Below are 26,470 nucleotides of genomic sequence, written 5' to 3'. Positions count from 1 at the left end.
TAAGGGGAAAGAAAGAAAATGGGATAAATAACTACATATCAAAATCTAAAATTTACATTCTACCCTCATGATAGAAAGAAACAGAAGATTATTAGACTGTGCCTTTAAGTGGCTCCAAACTACGTTCCTGAGTAATGTAACATAAACTGTGTAAGTTGTGTTCTTACATAAAGAAGAAACAATCTCTTGACAAAACCAAGCAGCTAAGTCTTCTATTTCTTTTAAGATGTTGTAACAGAACCTAATGACTTTAGCTGTACTGCTACTGGTAATGTAAAAAGAGGTTAGTCTCGTTCAGATGTGACAAAAATGCTCTAGTAATGAAACTCTCTTTGGAAAATTGAAACCATCATTTTTACTTGATATATTGATCTCTTGTAGATACATGAGCTAAATCCAAGTGCCGTACTGTATTCGATTAAATAATCTGTCAGGGGATTATTGTTCACCCACGTGCAGAAATTTCAAGATAATTGGAAATAGGTTCTGGGAATTAGTTCCAACTTCAGCAAAATATTTTTAGGAAACTGCAAAATATTTTAACTCTATATGCTGTCATTTCCTTCCAAAACACCAATCACACGCTAAAGGAAAGGTAAATCTCTCAAACCTCTCTAGCTGCCTGATAAATGACAGCATAAGTAGATACTTGTGAATAATTCTCTTAAAGAAAAAAGAATAAATCTTTTATTTTTGTTAAGGAAGTAGAACAAAAATAATTGATGTACTCTTCCCTCTTTCCCACCCAACTCCCCCATCTTTTCACAATTACATGATCAGATGAGTAATATTGATATGGGTCCAGTTCTAATTGTTTCTGTTAGATGATTTTTCCCCCGCTGTGGAAAGACCTTAAATGCAAATGATTGTATAAACACCAGATCAATATCTCTGACTCTACAGGAAGGTCTAGACAAGTGTTCTCATCTTATATTTTTATCTCATTGAATCAAATCATAAAAGGACCTTAAGAGTTTTCCTTGTCTTACTCCTACTCAAGTCATGAATATCTACACTTCTCAACGTCAACTGATTTGAAAGAGATGAAAGCCATAAAAGTTTATGGTTAGTGATTTGGATTTGTCTTTGTGTGATTCTGAAGCTACTTACTGATTTATTGACTTGGTAACTTTGACATTGAATTTGTAAGTTCTAGTTTCTCAATCTTGCTTAAAGGTGACCTTCATCTTTGTGTCTCAGAAATATCCTGCCTACCTGGGAATGATTTTTATTTACTTAAGCACTTATTTAATTCTGGGTAAATTGTTGCAAATGCAAAGAGCATAACATTTCAAAGGTATGATTTAATTGTATTAAATGTCTTCCTTCTTCTTTGGTTGAATATTCATTATCGTTGTCTTGTCTGATTCATTAGTACCCTTGGCATGTTATTTTTATTATTATTTGTTTTTTATATATGTCATAAACTTTTGTGTTTGAAGTCTCTGTTTTAAAAGGGGCTTCCAATGAAATAAGACTTGCTAGTTTTAAACACCTGGTGATTTTGATTTAAGAATTGCTCCCTAATTATATTATCCACTTGGTATTATCCTCTTCATCTACAGTGTTTGCTGAAAGCTTGGCTAACTGAGAAAGAAGAGGCTTTAAATAAAGTGCAAACAAGCAACTTCAAAGACCCAAAGGAGCTGAGTGTCAGTGTTCGGCGACTGGCTGTGAGTACTCTCTTTGCCAGTGTTCCCTTTTATGCAGCTGCCTTGGATGGCCTGTGATTTTTAGTAATTTTTAGCCTATGCTGATTATGTAGCTAGAATCTTGCTAGTACTAGAAGTCTTATTTCTTTTTACCTTGTGCTATCATATCATTTACTATTTATTTTCCTATCTTTATGTCAATGACTCTAACTTAGGGGAATAGGAAGACAAATTCCTATTAGGACAGAATCATCTAACAAACATCTTAAATATTAGATTTTGAAGGAAGACATGGAAATGAAACGTCAGACCCTAGACCAACTAAGTGAGATTGGCCAAGATGTGAGTCAACTCCTTGACAATCCTAGGATTTCTGAGAAGATCAATAGTGATTCAGAAGAACTGACCCAGAGGTGGGATAGCTTGGTTCAGAGGTTAGAAGACTACTCTAACCAGGTAATGCTTGGTTTAAAATATGTTTCATAATCTCTTTTTGAAGTAAAATATTTTAAGATAAACTTGAAAGGTGATTGCATTTGATTATTGATATTTAGTTTATCATAAAGTAAGGCCAAATTGTTTTTAAAGTTTTTGACTTTTAAAACTTTTCTATTCTAGTATGAAAAGAAAAAATTTAGGAACCTATTTGTACCTCATCATTTAATCACATCTGATTTGTTTATATATGTCTAAATACCAGTAACTTAAAAACAGTGAAAGATTCAATAATATTTTACAGTCAGATCAAGGTCTTGGTTTATTTGTTTTTGTTTTTGTTTTTTTTTAAACAGGTGACTCAGGCGGTAGCGAAACTAGGAATGTCCCAGGTTCCTCAGAAGCTTCTTTTGGAAACTGTTGGCATTAGAGACAAAGTCACTGCTAAGAAATCCAAACAAGAATTACCTCCCCCTCCTCCACCAAAGAAGAGACAAGTACATGTGGACCTTGAAGCTAAGAAAAAGTAAGGATGAATGTATTGATTTTCTGAACAAAATTCCTACATATTATGTATTTTTATGCTTTGGATAAATTGAAATTCTTTTGCCCATTATTAGAAGGCAGTTAGGTTGAGCAGTAGATGCAGTGTTAGGCCTGCATCCAGGATGACCTGAGTTCAAATTTTACTATCAGCACTTACCCCCTGTCTGACCCCAGGCAAGTCACTTAACCTCTATTTGCCTCAGTTTCCTCATCTGTAAAATGAGAATGATAATAATAGCTCTTAACTCCTAAGGTTGTTGTAAGCATCAAATGAAATAATAACTTTAAAGTGCTTCGCAAAGTGCCTGACACAGTAAGTACTTTATTAATGTTCTCTATTATTATTATTATAAAAGGAAGACACTTCTTTAATGATGAACATTTAACTTAGGAACATCCTTAAATAGAGCTGCTTGCCTTTCCCATGTACCCAGACTAAGACCATTTCCTACGTGGTTCATACTAATTGAGCAATAAAGCTGTCATGGACCTAGTGCCTGGGACATAGTAGGTGCATATCAAATTGACTTAGTGACTGATTGACTACAGTCCTATCTATCATACTTCACTTTATCTCAGTATATGATAATTGCCCTGTAATTTCCAAACAATATTGAAGCCCTGCAGCAAGAGTTTCTTTAATTCTCCCTCCTATCTCAAAAATTTTAGTTTTCTCACCCATTTTATCCTCTTCATTTCTGTCTCAAAGGAAGAGGTAATTATTGTGTTTTGTGGAGCTTGGTTGTAGGCTACCTTTGACCTAAAATCTCATTCGTTATTGCTTCCCCCAGAAATATGCTCTACTTTTAATAGCCTCTTTTTTATATCTTCTATCTGTTTCCACTGGCTCTTACTCCACTGCCTTCTTCCTTTCTCTGCCAGTCTTCTAGGATGGATAGTTCATTTTCCATGTCTTCTCTTCCTCTCTTTCCTCTCATTACAGAACGCTTTGTAATAATGCTTCTGTTTCTACAACTCTGATGACACTATCCTCCCTATTGTGAGTTGCTTCCTAATTGGTAAAATCATTCCTTTACCTCCTGCTTTCTTTGCAATATCTGGTCCCATTTCCCAATACTTCCTTCCCTCTTCACTTAGCTGATACTGAATTCTTTTGGTTCTTTTTCTGTCTCCTGAGCCCTTCTTTATCTTCCCCCAATTGTATTTCTTTCTCCTCTTATTCTTTTAATCTCAAGCATTTCTTTGTCTTCAGCCTATTTGTTTTCTCTCTTTGTGCTCTTGTTGAGGTTATACCCTTGGCTTCAACTATTGCTCCTCTGTAGATTACTTTCACGTTATTATTTTCAATCTATACTTTTTTGAATTTCAGCACCAATTTTCAGCTTCCTCATAGATATTTTCACTTGGATGCATGTTATCATGTCAAATTCAATATATGTAAAACCACTCTATTTGCAATTCTCCCCAAATCTGTGCCTTTCCTTACTCCTTTCTTTCTGTTCATGGTAGAATGATTTTTCTAGTCTGCCAGGCATGTAATCTCAATCCATCTTTGACACTTTTTTCTCTGCTTTGTTCCCTTAGGTCAAGTCACTTGCTAAATCCCCAAAATATCTCTTTTATCTCTAGAACTTCACCTTTCCACTGTCACTGTCACCATCCTAGTTGTGGTCCTTACTTTCTCTTGCCTGCATTTTGTTCAGTACCTTGGTCTGCCTGCCTCCAGTGTCTTTCTTTTATGATTTTTCCTATTTATCATCTATTGCCAAAATAATTTTCCTACCGCATAACCTGATCATGTCACTCTTTGCTCAAAAAATTTAACGGTTCCTAATTGTTCAACAAATACAATCCAGATTCTTTTGACTGATACAAGGTCTAACCAACCATTGCAGTTTTATTCCACATATCTCTGCCCCACTCTTCCCACTAAACTGAACTTCTCGTTGTCTTCTATACCTGTTTCCTTTTCCCACATCCATGCTTTTGCTCATGTAATTTCCTTTTTTCTGGAATGCCTCCTTTACAATCTCTGCCTGCTGAAATCCTACTCATCCTTCAAAATAAATTGTATGTGCCACCTTAAACCTTTCCTGGGGGCAGCTAGGTGGCACAGTGGATAGAGCACTGGCCCTGAAGTCAGGAGGACCTGAGTTCAAATCTGACCTCAGACCAAACACTTGACACATATTAGCTGTGTGACCTTGGGCAAGTCACTTAACCCTGACTGCCTCACTAAAAAAATACAAAAAAAAAAATTAAAAAAAAAACAAGAAAAAAACCTTTCTTGATACCTCCCTCATACAAATGTTTTCCTCTTCCCCTGAACTCTCACACCTTACTTTTTACTTTTCACTTTCTATTGCGTATTTCTGTCATTTGTGTATATGTTCTTTTTCTCCCCTCTGCTAAAGTATAAACTCATTGAGGGCAGGAGAAGTGTCATACTTTATACATGTATCATCATTAGATCTTAGCACTCTACCCTTCATGTGAAACGAAGTGTTTCAAAGAATCAAAATGAAATTGTACAGGTTTTGAAGTATTTGTTTCACGTGACAGGTTTAAACCTAGGGCAAACTTACATAATGTTAAATTGAGTGGGGATCCTAGTAGCACTGATTAAAACAAGGAACCAGTAATTTTCTTGAGAAATTTCCTGCTATAATTAAGGAGACAATCTATAGTGTTCATTTAGCATTTTATGTTGATGAGATGGGGCCCTTTTGGAAAGATGTGTGTGAGAGAGACTCCATCTGCAAGGAAGAGAAATGGTGCTTGGATTTAAATCTATGAAAGACTATTTAATTCTGTTATTTGGAGAGAATGCAACTGGGAATTTTTCGAACAAAGAGGTCCTGGCTTGCCTCTCTTAAGAACCCTGGAATTTTGAAGGCCGTACTGAAAATTTCTCTGCCTCATGTGCCAAAGTTGAATGACAAGATTTGTGTAACTTTGTGGCAGCTTTTTTTTTTTTTGGTTAGGCAATGGGGTTAAGTGACTTGTCCAGGGTCACACAGCTAGTAAGTGTTATGTGTCTGAGGTCGGATTTGAACTCAGGTCCTCCTGAATCCAGGGCCGGTGCTCTATCCACTGTGCCACCTAGCTGCCCTTTTGTGGCAGTTTTTGAAGAATGTTATGTCATTGATGGTGCTTGGCTTTAAATCTGTGAAAGACTATTTAATTCTGTTACTTGGAGAGAATGCAGCTGGGAATTTTTAGAATAAAGAGGTCCTGGCTCACCTCTCTTAAGAACACTGGAATTTTGAAGGCCATACTGAAAATTTCTCTGCTTCATGTGTCAAAGTGGAATGACAAGATTTGTGTAACTTTGTGGCAGTTTTTGGAAAATGTTATGTCACTGTTTTGAGCCTCAGATTTAAAGCATTTTTTTTAAACAGGAAGACATTCCTTTCAAAATGTTTCTTCTGATTGGTATTTCACCAGGCCACTCAGTTTTTCTCTCTTTTTCCACAAGCTCTCTCTTGAGATGTATGGTTTGAAAGGTTGAAAGATTATAAATAATTTTTTTTTTTGGTTTAACTATATCTTCTCCTCTTCCAGTGGTTTCTGGAGTGGTTACCTTTATACCATAGGTACATGAAAGGAAATAGCAGGCAATTTTGACATGTAATCATTCTAACCAATATGCATTCTTCTTTCTCTTCTGTTTTATTTGTTCTCCATCACTTCATAGAGGTCTCTCCGCATTTCTTTGAATTCTTCATATTCATAATTTCCTATGGCATAATTACATTCATTTAATGTGATTTTTTGGAAATTCTTAATTTGTATAGTTAACACACATTAAAATAATTTGTAACAGGCCTGACTAATGTTAAAATGCTAAGTCATTTTGATTAATTGAGCATTGTGTGAGTTTATTTTCTTTGTAGACATTGGGGAGATTTCCCATAGCCCATGAACAATTTGTATTTTTAATGCCTCCATGCTCCTGAAGGGAGGGAAGAATGGAAGCAAACTAACGACATCTGAACTCTTAAAACTAGGTTTGATGCTGTAAGTGCTGAGCTATTGAACTGGATTTCAAAATCAAATAGTACCATTCACACCATAGATATCAAAGAGTATAAGAAGAAGAGAGTCACCTTGGACATGAAGAAGAAACTGGAGGTAAAGTAAATAGTTTCTCATGAACAAAATATTTTGTCATGTTAGGCCTGCTGTCAGCATGGAGGGAGATGATGGGAACTGAAAGCTTACCATAGCATAATGGACTAATGAGGAAGTTTTGGAATGTTGTATTTAAATCTCAGATTGGATATTCTTATATTTGGCTTCAAATCCATGGTAAGAGAAATAGGACTCTTTTTCTCCCCTTTCCATTTTATAGTAACATATGAGCTGGGCAAAAAGATAATTTATGAGATGATTAAGCCATGATTAGTTTTGTACTCATCATTTAGGAAGGGAATGCTTTCAGAGCAGATTCTCTTTTCTGACAACAAAATTCTCAATGCCTCCAATTTTCTTTGAAATTATCACGAAATTAAGGAATTGTCGTGGTTGTAAAATGTAGATTCTTTAATAAGTTGTGAAATTTTAGCTCATAACTTGCAGCTTTAATAAAGAGCCTTTGAGTTATTGTTCAATGATATGGTAGAACTCAGAAGTCATTTAGTCAACCCCTATATTTAAAGATGAGGAACCTGAGACCCTGGTAGGTTGTTAACTTGTCCAAGGTTAAACATATAAATCTGTTTAGAGTATGTACTTTCAGCATGGTGTTTTATACCCCTTGCCTAGGCATGTTGAAACATACTTAGTCTCTGATTTGGTTTAATCTCACTATCCTGCTCTCACACTGGTAGATCTAGGTTCCTGGAGAAGGACCACCACTACACAGTTACATGAAAATTCTCTTGAGTCCTAAGGATAACCCTGCTGAGGGAATATATAGTTTTCCTACTCAGCTGTTTAGCTCTTGATCCCTTGTTGATGCCTTTCTGGTTTATACAAACCAGACACTAAATATGTTTAGCTCCATTTTTAGATCTTACGTTTCTATATTACATTTTTAGAACTAAACATAACCATTAACTTAGTAATTAGGTGAAAGTAATAATATCATCATAGGTATGGGTATATTATCCGATGGATGAGTAACAAAATATATTTGCAATGCACACATAAACATGAGTCACCCTCTTCCACTCATGTACTTAATAACTGGAGGAGAGTGAGGTACACACTTAATGGGATTTTAAAAGGGAAACATATGAGGAAAGAAAGCTCTAATTCTTTGGGTAACTCATAATTCAGGACTGTAGGCATTGATACCATTGGTCCATTGAGGTATATCTGTACCACATGAAGACTGATCTCTTCTAATTGCTTTTTTGCTTGTCCTCACTGCTCTGCAGAGAAGCAAATCTTCTTGTCTCCTATATTCAAACCAATGTAACCCTTAAGAGGGCCTTTAACTTTCAGTCACCCTTAAAAGAATATTGACAAAATGTTAATCTCTTAATTTGAATATCAATTCCATTTAAAGGACTGAGAGTTGGCCAACTGCCCCAAAGAGAGCTCACTGCAAACAACTCTGAGCAAGGAGAAAAAACCCCCCCAAATTGTTATTTCTTCAATCATGAGGATTTTGCTTTGTACAGTAAAAGTTCAGCATTTGCAGAGCTGCTGCAAAAGCTTTCTTCTTCCTTCTTTAATCTCTCAAACCAGAGGGGGTTGGAGAGGTACTCTAAAGGGGCTTACACTCTCAAGCTCTTGGTGGTGCTAACCGGCAATAGCTTGGTACTGCCATTTTTATTCAGCCAATCAGGAGCTGGCTCTCAGAGCCTTCTTGTCAGTTAACTCTTCTTGTCAGTGTCAACAATGTTGTATTTTCAGTGACAGGTTGTCACTCGTCACATTCTTTTAGTCAGTGCCATTTAAGTTCCTACTGTGTACCAGACAGTGTTCTAAGCATTGGGGATATAAAGAAAGGCAAAAGAGGCTGTCAGCTCACAGCCTAAAAAGGGGGGAGACAGCATGGGGGTTGAAAATGATTCCAGACTTGTGAGGGTGAGTGATGAGGAGGATAGTGAGGCCCTTGTTAAGAAGGGTTTTGTGGGAAAGATAATGAGTTCTTTCTGAGTGTTGAGTTTGAGATGCCTATGGGATATCCGCTGGAAATATCTAATAGTGTCTGGTGATGCTAGACTGCATCTCAGGAGAGAAACAAAAGGGTGAGCAAATAAATTTAGGTCTCATCTACATAGAGATAATAATTGAATCCATAAATTTGGGAGGAACTATACATAGGAGCATTTGAAAGATAGAATGTTATAGTGGATAAAGCACTGTGCATGGAGTCAGAAAGATCTTGGTTCAAATATCTCTTCATACTTAATAGCTAAATGACCCTGAGTCAGAGAACCTTTCTTATCCCCAGTTTCCTTATCTGTGAAGTAGGAACAACACTAACAGCAACAACAATAATACCTGGTATTTTTGCCTCATAAGGATGGATCAAATAAGGTAATTTATAGCATTTTAAAGCACTGTATGTATGTCATTTGTTTTTACTTCATAAATTCTAATAGTCCTTAAAATCATTTTGAAGAGACTGTATATATTCTTTTCTTGTGATTGTATTTTCAGGTCCTAGAAAAAGAGCAAACTGAAAGAAGCCCTAAACTAAATGAATTAAACCACAGTGGGCAAAATCTTTTGGAGCAAATGGGAAAAGGTGAGGTCTGTTATATTTGTTTCTATTCCTTAGATGGCTTTGGCAGTGTTAAACAATGTGATAACATGACTATGAAAAGAGGCGCACACACACGTATATGTATATGCACGTACACACACACATACATACATACACACATATTTAAGTCTAGAAGGGTTTTTTCTTTTGGTCTTTTCAGCATCTTCCTTCTGTCTCTTGAGGTTATACTTTCAAAAAAAAATTTAAATACATATACAAAATAACTTTCTACTGATAAGTCCTTGAAAATGAAACAGGTTTGTAAGAAGCCAGCCTATAAAGTCACTTTTTGCCTGATTGTCTTTCAATTAGTAACTGAAAAGCAGGCTCACATTCATATTGGTTTGCAATGGTTTGGAGGCAATAGATGTTCACATTTAACAAGGTGTATTGACATTCTACAAGATGTATTCACGTTTAAATATTTATGTTTAAAACAGCTTCTGCTACTGATTTATGGTAACTGAATAGACAGAAACAGGGTACCTTAATGAAAAGACTAAAGACTTTTACCTTAAAGATAAAACATTTATTAAGCACTTACTGTGTGCTATCTAAGTTCTCTGTATGGTCAAAACTATGATACCACTTTCCTCTGAATGCACCTCATCCTGGAGGTATCCCTTTTCCGGTCTAAGCTGTTTGTAATGGACAGTATGTTTTGAATAAATCTGCTTACTTGACCAGCTTACTGCCTTTGTACTTTTGGTTGTTTCCTAAAGGCCTAGGGGGATTCTGCTAGATTCACCCCACTCTTAGCACTCAGTCAAGCAATTCTCCTTCCTAAAAATTTTTTTCCTAAATAATGGGACACTTTGGAAAAACTCTTGCTTAACCATATTATCAAACAAAAATAATACTACTTTAAGGACAAACATCCTCCTCTTCAATGTGTGCTTGGAGGTAGGAAGACAATATTTAGTTCTTTTAAAAAAATGATGTCATATTAAGGCCTGATCAGCTAAGTGTAAACAATGTAGATAGTTCTGATATTAGCTGCAGCAAATCCTTGGTGTCTCCTGTGTTTTGAAAGCTATGGAACACATGCCTTCACTTGCCCTCCTGGAAGGGCTGCTGCATCACAGTCTAAGTTGAGTTCTTGGCAGGCTGGACCAAAGAAGAATGTGAAACAAGTTTTACAAACCATTTAGAGTGAATTGCCAGTGTTCCCTTTAAATACATTGAGAAACAGGTAATAATAGAAAGACACTGCTTAGAAGTTATTCTTCTTGCTTTGGTGAAAATCTTTTTTGTTTTTATTTATAATTTATGTACTTGTCTAATTCCTACATTTATAGTACAAATTCTAGTAACCTGCCACAAAGCATTAAAGTACAATATACCTACTATTCTTTAGGCATCTGCATTTTTCAAGTTGTAATGATTATTTTTTTATATCTATACTATTATACATACATACATATATATAATATATATACACATACGTGTATATATGTATATATGTGTATACGTGTATATATATATATAGCAACTATATTATAAAAATTCAGATGCCTATAATAAGCATATTACTGGGGGAAGGAATTTTCAGAAAAGGAAGAAAACAAACAAAATTCATTCAGAGGGAATGTGGTTCAAGTCTTTGAATTAAAAAGTAAACAACAGCCCCTCCCCATCCCACCAGTTTTCCCCAGAGAAGCTGGTCATTATGGAATTTCCAGAAAACTCTCTTTTTCTACCAAAGGGACCTTAAAAACCCAATTCCAAATATTTACAAATCTATAGCTACCAGAATGCCATTAAGTGGCAATCAGCAGTTAGAGGAGAAAAGATGTCTGTAGATATGTCTTGCAGCATAGCCTCTTTACCTATTAATTGATCAGTAAAAACCACTGGTGTACCAGAAGTGCTATTAAGGGAGAGGTTGGGAAAATATTGAAAACATCACCTGCCTGTTTATGACAGGGCTATCATAGCTAGGAAATTTTCTGTCTGGTACATAAATTCTAGGAGGTAGCTCTTTCTCTTTCTTTCTTCATTGTTAAAAGTAACTGAATTAAAAAAAAAATCCTACAAGTAGATACAGTATCAATAGGCAGTAACATGGCAAGGACCACACAAAAAAAACTCATCAAGGCAATGATATCAGTTCAGTAGTATTCCAACAGTCTAGAAAACCTCTTAACCCCTAGCAAAACAACCCACTTGTTTATAGACCACCTACATATAAGACCATACTTTGAATCTTTTTTTTTCCTCTCTGGTCCTCTCCCTTCCTTCTCCCTTTTTTTTTTATTGCATGTTACAATTGGAGAATTTCACCTCCAGAATTAGTGTTCTTACACTGGAATACTGGAACACTTAGTGTTCTCTTACTATATTTTTACTGATTTTAAGTATCAGCTACTTACTAGTCAGCTTTGTTCTTTTTTCTCCTAGTGCAACGTTTATTCTCCTTCATAGAGAAAACAGAAGGAAACTATGAATTAAATTACTCTGACTTTTTTCTCTTGTCAATTTTTATTGTCTTACCTGCCTTATGAAGTAGTACTATCCCTTCTCTTTTCCTTCTCTTACCCCAATACAATAAAAACAATACAAAAATCCAACCCACCCTTTGGCTGTTCTGAGTCATTCTTAACAGTAATAGCTCATTCTGGGTTTTAACACTCTTGACACTATTCTTATAAACTAAGACATACTTTAATATCAATCCTCTGTCACGTTCCTTTGTTTTCATCTTCTGTCCATGTGCTTTTAAAAATCTAAGTTGATCCATGGGTTTTCCATGCATCCACTTTGGACTTTTCAGATAACACTGATATTTTTTCCGTATTAGAATTATCTTCTTTTGTGTCTTCAGAAATTCATTCTTTTTAAAAAATTAGTTTATTTATTTTTAGTTTTAAATATTCATTTCCATAAGCTTTTGAGTTTTAAGTTTTCTCCCCCTCCCTTCCTTCCTCCCTCCCCAAGATGGCATGCAGTGTGATATAGGCTCTACATATACCTACCTATTAAAAATATTTTCACATTGGTCATGTTGTAAAGAAGAGTTAGAACCAATAGGAGGAACTACGAGAAAGAAGAAACAAAACAAAATAAAAGAAAAAACTAATAATATGCTTTGATCTGCAGACTCCATAGTTCTTTTTCTGAATGTGGATAGCATTTTCCATCATGAGTTTTTTGGAGTTGTCTTAGATCCTTGCATTGATGAGAAAAGCTAAGTCTATCAAAGTCAGTCATCACACGGTGTGACTGTTACTGCGTACAATGTTCTTCTGGTTTTGCTCATTTCACTCTGCATCAGTTCATGTAAGTCTTTCCAGGTTTTTAAACAACATATTGTAGAATGGTGATGTCTTGATGGCCCCCTGCTTTCCTTTACTCCTTAACTTTTACTGCTTTTAAGTTTTGGGAATCAAAGAAACTTTTACTGTGAACTTCTTTCTCCACAGTGTCCTCGCTATTGTTATTTTGATGCACTGCAACCTAGTGATCTGGAAAGGGTGCTGGGGATGGAATTAGAGAATCTGCGTTAGCATCCCAGATTGCAAATTACTTACTAATCATGTGACGTTAAAAAAAGTCACTTTACCTCTATGTGCTTCACTTTCCTCAAGTGTAGAATGGGGAGGATTGGTTTAGAAAGAGACATATTAAACATGTGGTTTGACTCATTTGGCTCACAACACTCTTGATGAACTGAACCAGATTAAAATGTAATTGGGAAATATTTAACAAAATAAAAGTACACTGGAACATAGATAATGTTAATATGTGGTTTCTTAAATCAGTATGTGGCCTGTAGATATCTTTATGAACTATATAGTATAATGGCTTTTGTTCCTAATTGAGTTTGAAACCACTGGCGTTGGTTGCTTTGGCAGTCTGGTGAAGTCATTCTTAAAATGTCTTTAAATGAATAAAATATAATACATAGGATTGCAAAGGAAATCAATTATGTTGAAACCGTTATCACATTATATTTTTTTAAAAGTTCATGGACCCCAGATTAAGAACTCCTGGATTAGTTGAATTCTAAGCTCCCTTCCAGCTTTACATCTATGATCTTTTCGTCCTAATTCTCAGCATCAGTGGGGATATTACTTATTCTGGTGAAAAGCTAAAAAATAGAACCTAAATAAAGCTGTCATTATGGTGAATGGTTTTTGTATAAATATGTACTTCTGAAACATTGGTAATTAATGTAGTTGGAGATAGAGCTTAACTTCGGTTTGGTCAAAGTCAAGTTAGCTAATGATGCAGATGAGAATGATGAAAATCAGTTGAAAAAGCATATGAAATTCTTAATAAAACATGTTCAAATGATCTAGTGTTCTTCTTCAACTGGTTCCATCTTAAATGTTACCATATCTAAGACTGGGAGGAATTTTCTGCCTAATGTATTTGAGTCATTAAGGACTTAGTGGCCTCCTGCTTCTTTGTTTATATAGAAGTATTGGAGAAAACTGGTTGGTTTGGTTGATGAGGGCATTTTTTTTCCCCTCCAAGAGACCTCTAGCTATTACCAAATCATGGATATGTCTCCTGTGAATGGAAGTTAAACAGCCGCACAATTTTGCTTTAAAAATTGAACCTCATCATATCTGGCAAATGTCATGAGTTTTATATAGCCTCTTTGGGAATATTTTTATTATGCTATGAAATTTGATAGTACTGTATTTTAAGAAATATTTTCTATATATCTCATAAGGACATCATATCAATGAAAAGGTCATTCTGTATTGCGGTGTTTGTGTTTTATATAGGCATATCCTATAATACAGGTAATTAATTATTTGAATAATTAATTATTTCATTTTTGTACAATTAATGATTTTAGTTTTTACTGATAACCTTCACAATGTGAATTATTATGTGGAACAAAGAAAATTCTTATATGGAACTCATGACTTCTGAGAATATAATGTTGAAGTGAAAAAATAATTAAAACTCTCCTGAACTAACAACATAGAGCCATGTATAATTTTGTTTCTCAATTCTTAGTCCTCCTTTGAAGGACATTAAATTATATGTTGGTGTGTATGGAAAGGGTGAATGAGGGGAGATAAGGCTATCAAAATAGTAAAACTTTCTAAAATGAAGGTTATCTTGCCCCCTTAGAATTTATGAGTACTTTGGAGAAAATGCGAGCTTAGCCACTTTACAGAGTCCTTTTTGCTAAATCTTCAATTCATTTCAGCAAACAGGTAACGGTCATGTATGGGTAAAAGACAAAGTACTGGGTTGTAGAGGATACAAAATCCAAAACCAAACAACCTCTTACCTTCAGAGAACTTACTTTCTCCTAGGGGATGTAACATGCACAGAGATTAATTAGTACAAAATTGATAAAAAGTAATAAAAAGTGACCTCATGGGGGAGAAAGCATTTACAACTGGAGGTGATCAGGAAAGTTGTTGGATAAAAGGTTTTATCTGAGCTGGGCTCGGAACTTAGTGATTCTATAATATAGAGGTGAGGTGTGTGGAGTGGACGCATTTTAGACATGGTAAATCACCTATGAGAAGACAAACACGATAACTAACGTTTATATAGTGTTAACGATATGCCAGGTAGATGCACAGCGGACACAGCCCCTGGAATCAGGAAGATTTATCTTAGTGTAATAAAGTGAGCATGGTATTCATGTGGCACCTCCAACTGGAAGACTTTCTAACTTTTCCTGGCATCTAGATGACTCATAGGATAGAGGGCTGGGCCTGGAGTCAGGAAGTCCTGGGTTCAAAATTGGCCACAGCCACTTACTAGCTGTGTGACCCTGAGCAAGTCACTTAACCCTGTTTGCCTCCATTTCTGCATCTGTCAAGTGAGTTGGAGAAGGAAATGGCAAACCACTCCGGTATCTTTGCCAAGAAAACCCTAAATCAGGTCATGGAGAGTTGAATGGAACTAAACAACAACAAGCAGCATTGTACTAAGCATTTTACAATTATTACCTCATTTGGTCTTCACCACTAACTCTGGAGGGTTTTACAGTTGAGGAAATCTAGGCAAACAGAGTAAGTAACTTGCCCAGTGTCACATATTAAATGTGTCTAGGGCCAGATTTGTACTCAGTGTTCCTGATTGCAGGGCCAACGCTCTATCCACTGTCCTACCTAGCTGCCCCTAGTTGAGGTGGGTTGCATTGCTGGCAAATTTTCATTGTTGATTTGCATTGTTGAATGGAATATTCACATCAATGAGATTACAAATGTTATTGGTTCAGTTTATATTTGTGAGTGTGCCTGAAATAGAAGTGATATGCCTATAAGTGTGTAACTGATGTTATCTTTATCCATAACATAAATGGAGCTGAAACTGCCAACAATGTTTTTTTTCACATTTCTTACTGATCTGATAAAATATTGGATGTGGAAGTTTGGTGAAATTTATTCACAAAGTCTGTGGGTTATTTGATTTTGTAAATCTTTTCTTTTTTTGATCATCTTATTTATTACGGATAAGTGAACTTTAATAGTAGCTACTTGAAATGTAAGATCATGTTTTTCCTGAGTCATGTATATATGTGTGAATGCATGTATGTATGTGTATATATACACATACATGCACACACACATATAATGTACATACATATGTATATAATATACACATACATATGTACTTGTGGGGCACAATACATAAACTGATATGACGTGTTAAATCCACAGTATCTTCAAATTACATGCCTTTATATTTATGTTATTTCAGTTATTCAGTGGGCACAGTTATATAGAAAGGAAAATGCACATTCTAAATGGTGTCAGTAACTTTTTGTTGGCCATGTTACTTTTTTTCTTCTTTTTGAAACAACTCTGATTTTCCTCCCTGGTATTTATTCATGAGTGTACAATGCAGAATTGTTCATCCACCCACTTCATACCACTCCTCTGAAAATGCTTTATGTCCTTAAAGCACAGTGATTTCTTTCTAATTCAGCATATATACTTTTTGCAATAATTTTCAAAATGATCTCAGCCTTCAAAGCCATAATGAAAAAGATTTTCATGTTCAGTGGATTGATTTTTCTTTTTGAGATACATAATATGTGAAGTAGTATTTCCAGTTAGCCTATAAATTTGGTATATCTTTTCTTAATGGGCAATCTTAAATGATACCGATGATTATGCTGATCACTCAATCAACAAATCTTTATTAAGCACCTATTATGTGCCAGATGCTGTGCTAAGCATCGGGGATACTAAGTTATATACAAGATAGATAGGAAATAATTAATAGAGGGAAGGCAGTAAAATTAAGAAATCCAGTTGCACTTGCAGTTAGGAGACCAGAGTGTCAATCCTTGCTTAGCTACTAGAGAGTCAGCATAAAATGGGTAGACTGCTGTACTTGGAGTCAAGCTGACCCAGTTTCAGACCTCTCCTATGACACTTCCTTTGTATGTGGTCCTAGGCATGTCGCTTTGTTATCTCTGAGCATTAGTTTGTAAAATGAAGCTAGAAAGAACACTTACCTCTCTAGCCTAATGTAAGGAGCAAATTTAGATGAGATAACCAAAATGTTTTATAAACTTTATTTGCTATTACTGATAAGCTCTGTCACCTTGAGGACAACTAGGTGACACAGTAGATGGAACACTGGGCCTCACTCAGGAAGACCTGAGTTCAAATATAGCCTCTGACACTTTCTAGCTTGTTAGTTGTGTCACCCTGGGCAAGTCACTTAACCTCTGTCTTAATTTCCTCATCTGTAAAATGGGAGAATAATAGTTCTTACCTCCAAGGGTTGTTGGCTGCATTAAATGAGATATGATTGAAGTGCTTAGCACAGTGTCTGGCACATAATAAACGCTTTATGAATGCTAACCACTGCTATTACTACTGCTCCTCCTCCTCCTCTTCCTACTGCACAAAACCATCTCTCTGTACAATAAATGGCCTTGACTGGATGACCTCTGTGGTCCCTTGTAACTTGGAGATTCCTTGATCATACGATGAATGAATGAGTGACAAGAAATTTACTGAATTCTTACCGACAGGATGCTAAGCACTGAGGATACAAATACCAAAAGCAGCAGACTTCCTTGCCAACAAGGAGCTTACAGACTAATAGGGAAAGAAAAGTCATTTAAGGATGTGGTAGCCAAGGAGAGGTGTTTTTTTTTGGGGGGGGGGTTTGTTGTTTTGTTTTGTTTTGTTTTGATTGGGAAAGTCACAGGGATGGTGTTTAGCATCACAGGAGAACTCATTGACATTCATTTTCAGGAATAGCGGTATTAATTTAATTACTTTGTGATAGAGGAAGAAAGTGAAGGGGGAGATAATTGTATTGATAACTTAAAATTCAATAGTATATTATATTAATATTTGGTCATGTTTCTCCTGAATCTAATTTATATATATTTGTGGAACCTTGAAGCTTTTAGCACCCAATTCAGTGGATAGCAAGAACATTGTATAATTTTGTCTTTTTATGACATGAGTTTTTTTTCTTGAAATATAAATGTTCTCTAAACATTCTAACTTATAGTGTTTTTTTTTTTAAAAAAAAAAACAAAACCAGAAACCTATCCATTTACACCCTTGGTGTTAAGATCAACTTTTCACTCCAGTTTTCATTTTGTCAGAGTTTGTTAAAATATTTTAGGACAAATTTGGTGATGAATTAAGACTATGCTTGCTTGTTTTCTGAATTGTTCTAGAAGGACTTTCTGCAGATGATGTAAAAAAAGTCTTGGAGAGGGTCCTATCAGAATGGAAAGGTTTGGCATGGAATTTGGAAGATGTTTCAAGAAAAATTCAGCTTCAGGATGATATAAATGCATTCTTTAAAGATTTGGATGAGCTTGAAAAGGCTGTCAAGGAAAAGGAAGAATGGGTGAAAAACTCTCCCTTTTCAGATACTACTCAGCAGTTTGGTCCAGGTCTGAAGGATTCGTGCCAGGTAGGTAGATAACCTCCTTGCCTCATAGATGCATTCTGAAGTCAGTACCCAGTTTCACTGAGCTTTTACTTTTACAGTTAATATTGGTGCAAGTCATGTTTCTTTGTGTAGATTCTTTTGCCTCTTTTCCCATTATATGTGTATGTTTCCATTCCATAGTGGGAACTAACACATCTGCTTAGTCTTGGCCCTCAAATTGAAATGATGAGTTCCAGCTGTATGGATCTTATGTCTCAGCCCTCTGCTCCAAGTTTCATTCAGAAGAGTCTGGAGAGCTTTATAGATCACTACAGATCTGTGCAACAGAATTTGGAGGAATGTCAGCAGCAGTTGGAGAAAGGTAAATCATTCCACATTCTGTCCTTTTTCATTTTTTATCTACAGTTTGCTTTCATGGTTTAGCAGTCTTTGGCCTTGTTCTTATTATTAATCATACTTTAGGGCCTCCTTCCATGTATAAGACAGTATATTTCCTGGAAATCTTCCCCTTCCCCAACCCCTTCAGAATGTTTCTTTGCTCTAATCATTGCTGTTGATCTTAATGCCTGACTTAGTAATTAGGGTAATTCAGATAATTCTAAGTGAAAATAAAATCATGGTAATAGGTGGTTTTTAAGGAGTTACTTAAGAAATCTTTTATCTTTGTTGGCAAAGAATCTTGGATTTGATTACATTACTGTGAAATAATTACTAGGGAATTTTGATCATTTGTTATCATCTACCTGACTCTTTTTGGTAATGATGGAGTGTTTTTTACTAGTGATATGTTTGTGTATCAGCATCGGTCCTCTTTTAGTTTCTTAAAACTTTAAAATTTTCAGTCAACAATCAGAATCTAAACTCTGGGTTTATGCTTATTAGGTTTGGTCGTGGGGGCATCTTACTTGTTCTATTGTTTGATTGATAGGCAAACCTGAGGTTTCCCCTGGGACGAAATCCTATTTGATTCTCCTCTTAAAAAGTTAAAGAGCAGGGCAGCAAGGTGGTGCAGTGGATAGAGCACTGGCCCTGAAGTCAGGAGGACCTGAGTTCAAATCCAGCCTCAGATCAAACACTTGACACTTACTAGCAGTGTGACCCTGGACAAGTCACTTCACTCCAATTGCCCTTAAAAAAAAAAAGTTAAAGAGCCATCACCTCTCGTGCAGGCATGTCACATAGCAAATACAGCACTGAAAATAGGCAAAGTTTTGTTTGTTCCAGAAGAAAATGCAAAGGCTTGTATCTAAGCCCCTAAATAGTAAAGATGTTTTTTCTTTCCTCAGTCAGCAAACACTTATTAAGCACCTACTGTGTGCTAATGAGCTGGAGGTACAAAGGTAAACAAGTATCAGTCCTTGCTATTAAGGAGCTCTCATTCTAATGACTGAGATATGTTACATGCTATGTATAAACAAGTTACATACTGGATAAATTGGAGATAATCAACAGAAGCAAGGTGCTAGAATTGAGTATTGGGAGAGGTTTGTTTTAGAAGATGGAATTTTAGCTGGGACTTGACGGAAGCCAGGGAAACCTGGAGGCTTAGATGACTAGTCTGACAAGACCCATTGCCCTCAAGAACCTATATATTCTCTCTATACTTCATTTGGTGTTGAAATTGCTTCAGCACTGAAAGCCTATCTGTCTCCTCATTTTGCTCTAGTTCTGTCTCTCTTTCATTCCTTTAATTTAATTAAAAAATATTTTCAGTTCTGAATTCTTTTCCTCCTTCCTGTCCTTCTTTTAACCATTGAGAAGACAAGAAATATAATATTCACATTTTATTTTATATACATATATATACATACATGTCTATATATTCATGCAAAACATATTTCTGTATTATATTTCAAAAAAAGCAAGAAAAATAAAGTGAAAGAAATATCCTTTAATCTTCACTCAGAGTTCATCAGGTCTCTCTGAAGGTGTATAGCATTTTTCTTCAAGAATCCTTTGTCTCTTGGATTATTGTATTGGATGTTGGCATGGATTGTTGTATTGATCAGAGTAGTGAAATCATTCACAGTCAATTACTGTTACAATATTCCTGTACAATGTTCTTCTATTTCTGTTAACTTTACTTTGCATCAGTTCATACAAGTCTTTCCAGGTTTTTCTGAAGCCATCCTGCTTGTTTTCATAGCATAACAGTATTCCATCACAATCATAAGCCACAACTTGTTCAGCTCTTTCCCAGTTGATGGGCATCTCCTCATTTTCCGATTCTTTGCCACCACACAAAAAGCTATTATAGATAATTTTGTACATGTATTTCTTTTCCTGTTTTTCTCTTATCTCATTAAGATGCAGAACTGGTAGTGCTGTTGCTTGGATCAAAGGCTATGCACAATATTTTAGCTCTTTGGGCATAGTTCCAAATTGTTCTTGAGAATGTTTGGACTGGTTCACAATTCCACCATCCAAATATTAGTGTACCTATTTTTCCACATCCCCTCTAACATATGTCATTTTCCTTTTCTGTCATGTTAGCCAATCTGATAGGTATGAGATGGCACCTCAGAGTTGTTTTAATTTGCATTTCTCTAATTATTAGGGATTTAGAGCTCTAGAACCATCTAGTCTGGCTTTTTAAGGCCAAACCCAAAGCGAAACCTAGAGAATCTAGGCACAGAATCAATCGGCCATGTTTAACATAGGACAATAGGTTAAGAAATAATTAGGACAAACCCAGATATTTTAAAGGTGATATAATCAGTGTCAGGACAAAGATGTTACCTTCAAGATGAAATACATTTTTACAAAGAAATCCCACATTTTGAGATAGCCATTTCCAAACTTTGTGTTGCCCTTTTTTTTCTACCCCCCCCTCACCCCAAGATGGAAGGGAGTAGGGAGTCTTATTCTTGGTTTGTATTTTATTCAGATATACCCAAAGAGTTTATTATAATTTTTAAACTCAGAAATATCAAACACATAATAAAACAACGTATAAAATAACAAATAACAAATAACTATCGTATAAATGGAAGGATTCTGCAAGATCATGTAGCCCAACACCTGAGGGTTAAGGAAAGTGAGAACACATACAGATAATAAAAGTTAGAGCTGAGATATGAACCATGGTCTTCAGACTTCAAATCCAGTACTCTTTTCACACACTCATTCCCAAATTTTAAGGGGAAAATATGGAACATGAACAGCCCCTCAGATATTTTATCTTCCCTGGAAATGACTAGCTATCTAGGACCAGGGGTGAGGAAAAGCCATAAGACTATTATTCTTACCTCTGATGGCAGGTTCAAGCAGAGTTTTGGCTGGCTAGATTTTCTGCCCTTTCCAAGCATTTTCTTCAGTAGGAAAGTACTAGACTTAAGGGGGATTGGGGCAGGTGAATGGTGCAGTGGATGGAGCACAGAACCCGGAGTTAGGAAGATCCGAGGTCAAATATGGCCTCAGACACCCAGTAGGTATGTGATCTTGGGCTAGTCACTTAACCTCTGTAAAACGGAGATAATAATAGCTCTTACCTCTCAAGGTTGTTGTGGGGAAAAAATGAGATAATATTTATAAAACACTTAGCAGTGCCTGGCACATAGTAGGTTCTACATAAACGGTTGTTATTGTTTATTATTATTAATTTATTGGGTGCCTGGAGGCCTGGAATTGGGTCCTGGTTGATCTGACACTGGAGAGGCCACTGGTGCAATAATGATGCCTTTAACTTTGGGGAGCCTCCATGGAGGTCTCGTACCCAGGATAGCTCTTTTCACTCCATGGTAAATTTAGGGGCATCTAACTGGCATTAGAGTGAGCACCCTTCTCTCATAGTTGCCGTCCTACAGAAGGGTATTCGCCATTTCTCCATGTGGTTTTGTCCTCCAACAAGAGGAGACTGAAGCTGGTCATGGATATGTGTGTGCGTGTGTGTGTGTGTGTGTGTGTGTGTGTGTATTAAAGGAAGGAAAGTCAAAAAACCATTCTCAAAGTCAAAAACCCATATAGCGGTTTGCTATGCAAAGTTTGCTAATGGCGTGCTACTTTTCTGTTGCCTCCAGCTATTGTGGTCAAGTTTGCTGTGTTAGTCTCCCTTTTGTTGAGTTTGATTTGAATTTTGTTTTCCTTGAGAAAAACTGAATGTATTTATATTTGAGGTATACTAAGAATATCCAGGAATGTTTCTTTAAGGCTTCCTTGCATTTCCCCCTTTCTCCTGCCCCCCCCCCCCCCAATCACTAATGTTGGCTTTTAGGGGATTAATTTTGCTCAGATGGAAGGAATACTTATGTTGATGAGGTCAAAAACCCATTGAAGTACACAAGTTGTAGAAAAATATCCTCAAGGAATGATGTACTTCTCCCTCGTTGTTTTCGATACAATCATATAGGCGTTCCATAGGCTCTTCCAGCTCTTCCAGGCCTTACTTTGGCCTGTGTGTTGGCAACATGATGCTAGTTTGATAATGCCTTTTGCTTGTGGTGATGATGGGTCCTGTGATGAAATGAAGGATTCAATGTGTGTCTGCCAAACAGATTACATTTCCTCTCTTGGGGACAAAGTTTTGTAGCTGTAGGCCAGGTTTCTTTGTTAAGTGGACTTCAGCGGGCAAGCATGGGATTTGCAGACAGCTCTTTTTCCTCTGCTCACTCTTGCAAAGTAGACTTTAGGCCAGTGGGCAAGATTCAGTATTTAATTTCTTAACCTGTACTTCCTATTGGCTGCTGCTTCTTATGCTTTAAAAGGAAGTTCATTTGAACTTAAAGTATTGTTGGTTCATTTTTTTTTTAAAATAGCATAATGAAGTGCATGCCTCAGACATTTTTGAGGCTAATATTAGATAGATATCATTATACATCATTGTACATACATCTGAGAATTGACTGATAGTAACCAGGAGTAAGGACTTTGAGAATGGTTCATGCTACTTTGTAGGTGACAGTTTGTCCACGTGACTGAGATCAATGACAATTTTGGTAGATATTTATACTTTTTTTTGTGCTTTAAAGGTTGTAGCTTTATTATGAAAGGGAGGGAAGAAGAAAGGAAAGTCTCAGGCTAAAAGAAAAGAAATTAGTACAAATTTATCATTATTGAGATCTTTTATCAAAATGAATGCAGAAAGGAAAGGTGAATTAATATTGGGTGCCTCAACCATAATAGTACTGAAATTGTGATGCCAGGCTTAAAGCATTATGCATATTTTTAATTTACACACTGTCCTAGTTTTAATTAGAACATTTCACACATATAGTGAATATCTGCCTAGTCAACACAAAATGATTGACATATGTGAAAGAAAACTGACTTTCTAATATTTGCTTAAATTAATTTTTTCTAAAATACACAGATCTGAAGAGTCAACCTGGAGATGACTACTTACAGACATTGAAGACAGTGAAGAATGTGTTAGATGAATCAGAAAGTAAGGCTCAGATTTCTCTGAATACTCTGAGTGACCTTTCAAAAGTTGAGAAGGCCCTACAGGAGAAAATGGTAAGACTGTGTTAGGTCTTGAAAGTCTGAGTCAAGGATCAGATGCAACAACAGGTGTTGGGTGTTTTGCAGACCTTACTTCAATTGCTAGGTTAATATTAACCTTTATATGAATATCCCTGAAGTCTTCGTGCAGCTTAAGCTTCAATAATTTCAGAAGTATAAATTTTATACATACTTAGAGAAAAGATTGGGAAGTTTAATGATATGATTTCTTTCACACTTGTCTTGCTTTGTGAATTTCGAATAATAATTTTTACATTTTAATTTAATTTTCTGAGTGATGCTTTCTTGGACTGGTGGTTCAAGAGAGGAGGTCCTCTTGCTTGACCACCTTGGTCAACTCATCTATCTCCATTAGGTTTTTTCTTGTTAAGACATTTCAAAACTGTTATGTATGCATTCGAAGCTTGTTCTTTGTATTATTTTAGGGCTACAATCAATTACAAATGTAATCCTTTCAATTACTGAACAGCAGTTAATCACATTTCTTACAAAATTTAAAAATCTACTATTGTAATACATGTATGTGCACGCATTCGCGTGCACATACACAAACACACACACACACACACACACACGTAGCACAATGAGGCAGCTAGGTGATGCAGTGGATAGACCAGAGTTCAAATTTTACCTCAGAAACTTACTATCTGTGACCCCAGGCAAGTTACTTAACCTTTGCCTGCATAAAACTGGAGGAAAAAAATGGCAAACCACTCCAGTATCTTTGCCAAGAAAACACCATGGACATTTAGTCCATGGAGTTATAATGAATCAGACATGACTGAACAACAACAACAACATGGTATAAGACAGTGGTTATATTGTATTTTAATTTAAAATACCAACATTTTAAAAACTTAAATATTCTTTCATTTAGTTTTTTAAAAACTCAGTTTGCAGTATTTATACTTCTCAAGTTTATGAAGCTTAAAAGTACATTAAGACTCTTGGGATACTCCTCACATCCCACTCATTTTTTATTCCATTTTTAATTCCAGCCACATCACGCAATTGAAATTAACCTCTGTAAGATTGCCAGTGATCTTAAAACTTCTCACTTCAGGGACTTTTTCTTTATTCTAAGTTTAATTGTCTTCCTGGTGACCATTCCCTTCTCCCAAGATATATTTTCCTCCATGATGTCCCTAGGATAGTGACTTAGAACTGAAAGGAACCCCAGAAGTCATCTAGCCCAACCTTTTGTATTACAAATGAATAAACTGAGGTAAAGAGGTTAAATAACTTGTTTAGAGTCATATGGATAATTAATTGGAAGAACTGGGATTTGAATCCGGAGCTTTTGATTCAAAACAGGGCCCTCTTTCTCTTGCACACTGCTGCATTGGCTTCTACCAGTATGAAGTACTCCTTCATAGTGCCCTTTTTTGGATAATTATCTCCCTCCTACCTGTTAAATGTGGCTATTCCCCAAGGTTCTGCCTTTCCCCTCCTCTCCCCCTCTTCTGCATAGTGATTTTTATTAGCTTCCACAAATTCAATTATCATCTCCATGCAGATAATTCCCAAATCCATTTAGCCCACCCTAATTTCTCTCCTGAAATCTAATACCATGATGCCTACTGCTTGAAACATAATGAGTCATCTTTTCTACTAGACTAGGAGTGGGGAATCTGTGGCCTTGAGGCCACATGTGGCCTCCTGTGTTAGACCATGCTGAGGATTTCACAATCCTTAATATTGCCCTCGTTTATAATAAAAGAATTCTCTCTGAATCCTCTTTCTCTCTCGCTTTGCCAATCTGTTCTTTTATCAAAACTTATCCATTTACCCTCCCCAACATTCCTGCATTTCTCTCAACTCTCAGAGCCACTACTCTGGTTCAGACCCTCTACCCTGCTTTCCTGGAAAATTTTAGTTTCTTCCTTTTTAGTCTCTCTCCTTCTAACTCTTCACCTGTCTACTCTTTTTTTCATATTGCCACCAAATTGACATTCCTAAAACACAAGTTTGACCATGTCACTCTTCTTTGTAAAAAATATTCAGTGGTTCCCTGTTGCCTTTTAGAAAAAATAAAAGCTTAGCTTGGCATTTCAAGCCCTCTACTGCATGCCATTTCCAGTTGAAGGCTTTACCAGTGACTCTCCCTCATCACTTTAATTTATTATCTTATGATCAATAGTCTTCTTCAAGGTCCAGCTTTGATGTCTCTTCTTATGCCTGTTGGTTCTCTTTCCCTTTTAAAATTCCTTACCCATGTCCCTTCAATGACTGTTATTATTTTTGTCTTTGGATACTTAGCATCTAGCACTACACTTTGGGCACAGAATTTTGTTTTGCTACTTTTTTTTTTCATTAGTGTACCATTTTTCAGTTTTATTTTTTGACCAAATATCTAGAGAAACCTTACATTTTTGTTACATATCAATACATGTATAGAAACAGAGTGCTACAAATAATCAGAATCTTTTAATTCTCTTTTTAGGCTCTTGAAGAAATACTTGAGGATCAGAAACCTTCACTGGATAAACTAGCAGAAGAAACAAAGACTTTGGAGCAGTGTTCACCCCATGATATAAAAAACAAATACCAGCAAGAGTTCGAGAATGTTCAAGGAAAGTGGAACAGGCTAAAGGCCAGGATCTCCAAAGATATTCATCTGCTGGAAGAAATTATTCCACAACTGAGAGTGTTTGAGGTAAATAAACACTTTGTTAGGCATTTAAGCTCAGTCATAGTGTAAAATAGCAATTAAAATGTGGAAAGCTTTTACTTCTCAGTACTTGGCATTTGTTCTTGTCACCATCATAGTTATGTGCTTAAAACTGGATTCACAACTTGCTTGCAAAATATATGTCATTTACTCCGCAAAAAGCGCTGC

General features: G+C 36.0%; 1 protein-coding gene across 10 annotated transcripts in view; it reads left to right on the top strand.

The window, feature by feature from the left end:
* The window catches only part of UTRN (utrophin), a 620,052-nt gene that overhangs the window by 204,236 nt on the left and 389,346 nt on the right, over window positions 1-26,470 (top strand). For all 10 annotated transcript variants that reach the window (XM_027850670.1, XM_027850661.1, XM_027850663.1 and 7 more), the window contains 9 exons: window positions 1,566-1,673; window positions 1,929-2,108; window positions 2,444-2,613; window positions 6,605-6,728; window positions 9,213-9,300; window positions 17,951-18,192; window positions 18,352-18,532; window positions 23,480-23,625; window positions 26,075-26,287. In XM_027850670.1, coding sequence (XP_027706471.1) covers window positions 1,566-1,673; window positions 1,929-2,108; window positions 2,444-2,613; window positions 6,605-6,728; window positions 9,213-9,300; window positions 17,951-18,192; window positions 18,352-18,532; window positions 23,480-23,625; window positions 26,075-26,287 — 1,452 coding nt within the window. The remainder of the gene's footprint in view (window positions 1-1,565; window positions 1,674-1,928; window positions 2,109-2,443; window positions 2,614-6,604; window positions 6,729-9,212; window positions 9,301-17,950; window positions 18,193-18,351; window positions 18,533-23,479; window positions 23,626-26,074; window positions 26,288-26,470) is intronic.

Source organism: Vombatus ursinus, unplaced genomic scaffold (genome assembly GCF_900497805.2).
Source record: "Vombatus ursinus unplaced genomic scaffold, bare-nosed wombat genome assembly UNPS02009132.1, whole genome shotgun sequence".
Taxonomy (NCBI): domain Eukaryota; kingdom Metazoa; phylum Chordata; class Mammalia; order Diprotodontia; family Vombatidae; genus Vombatus; species Vombatus ursinus.
Note: the sequence above shows the minus strand (reverse complement) of the source record. Positions and strands in the feature narration are given on the sequence as shown.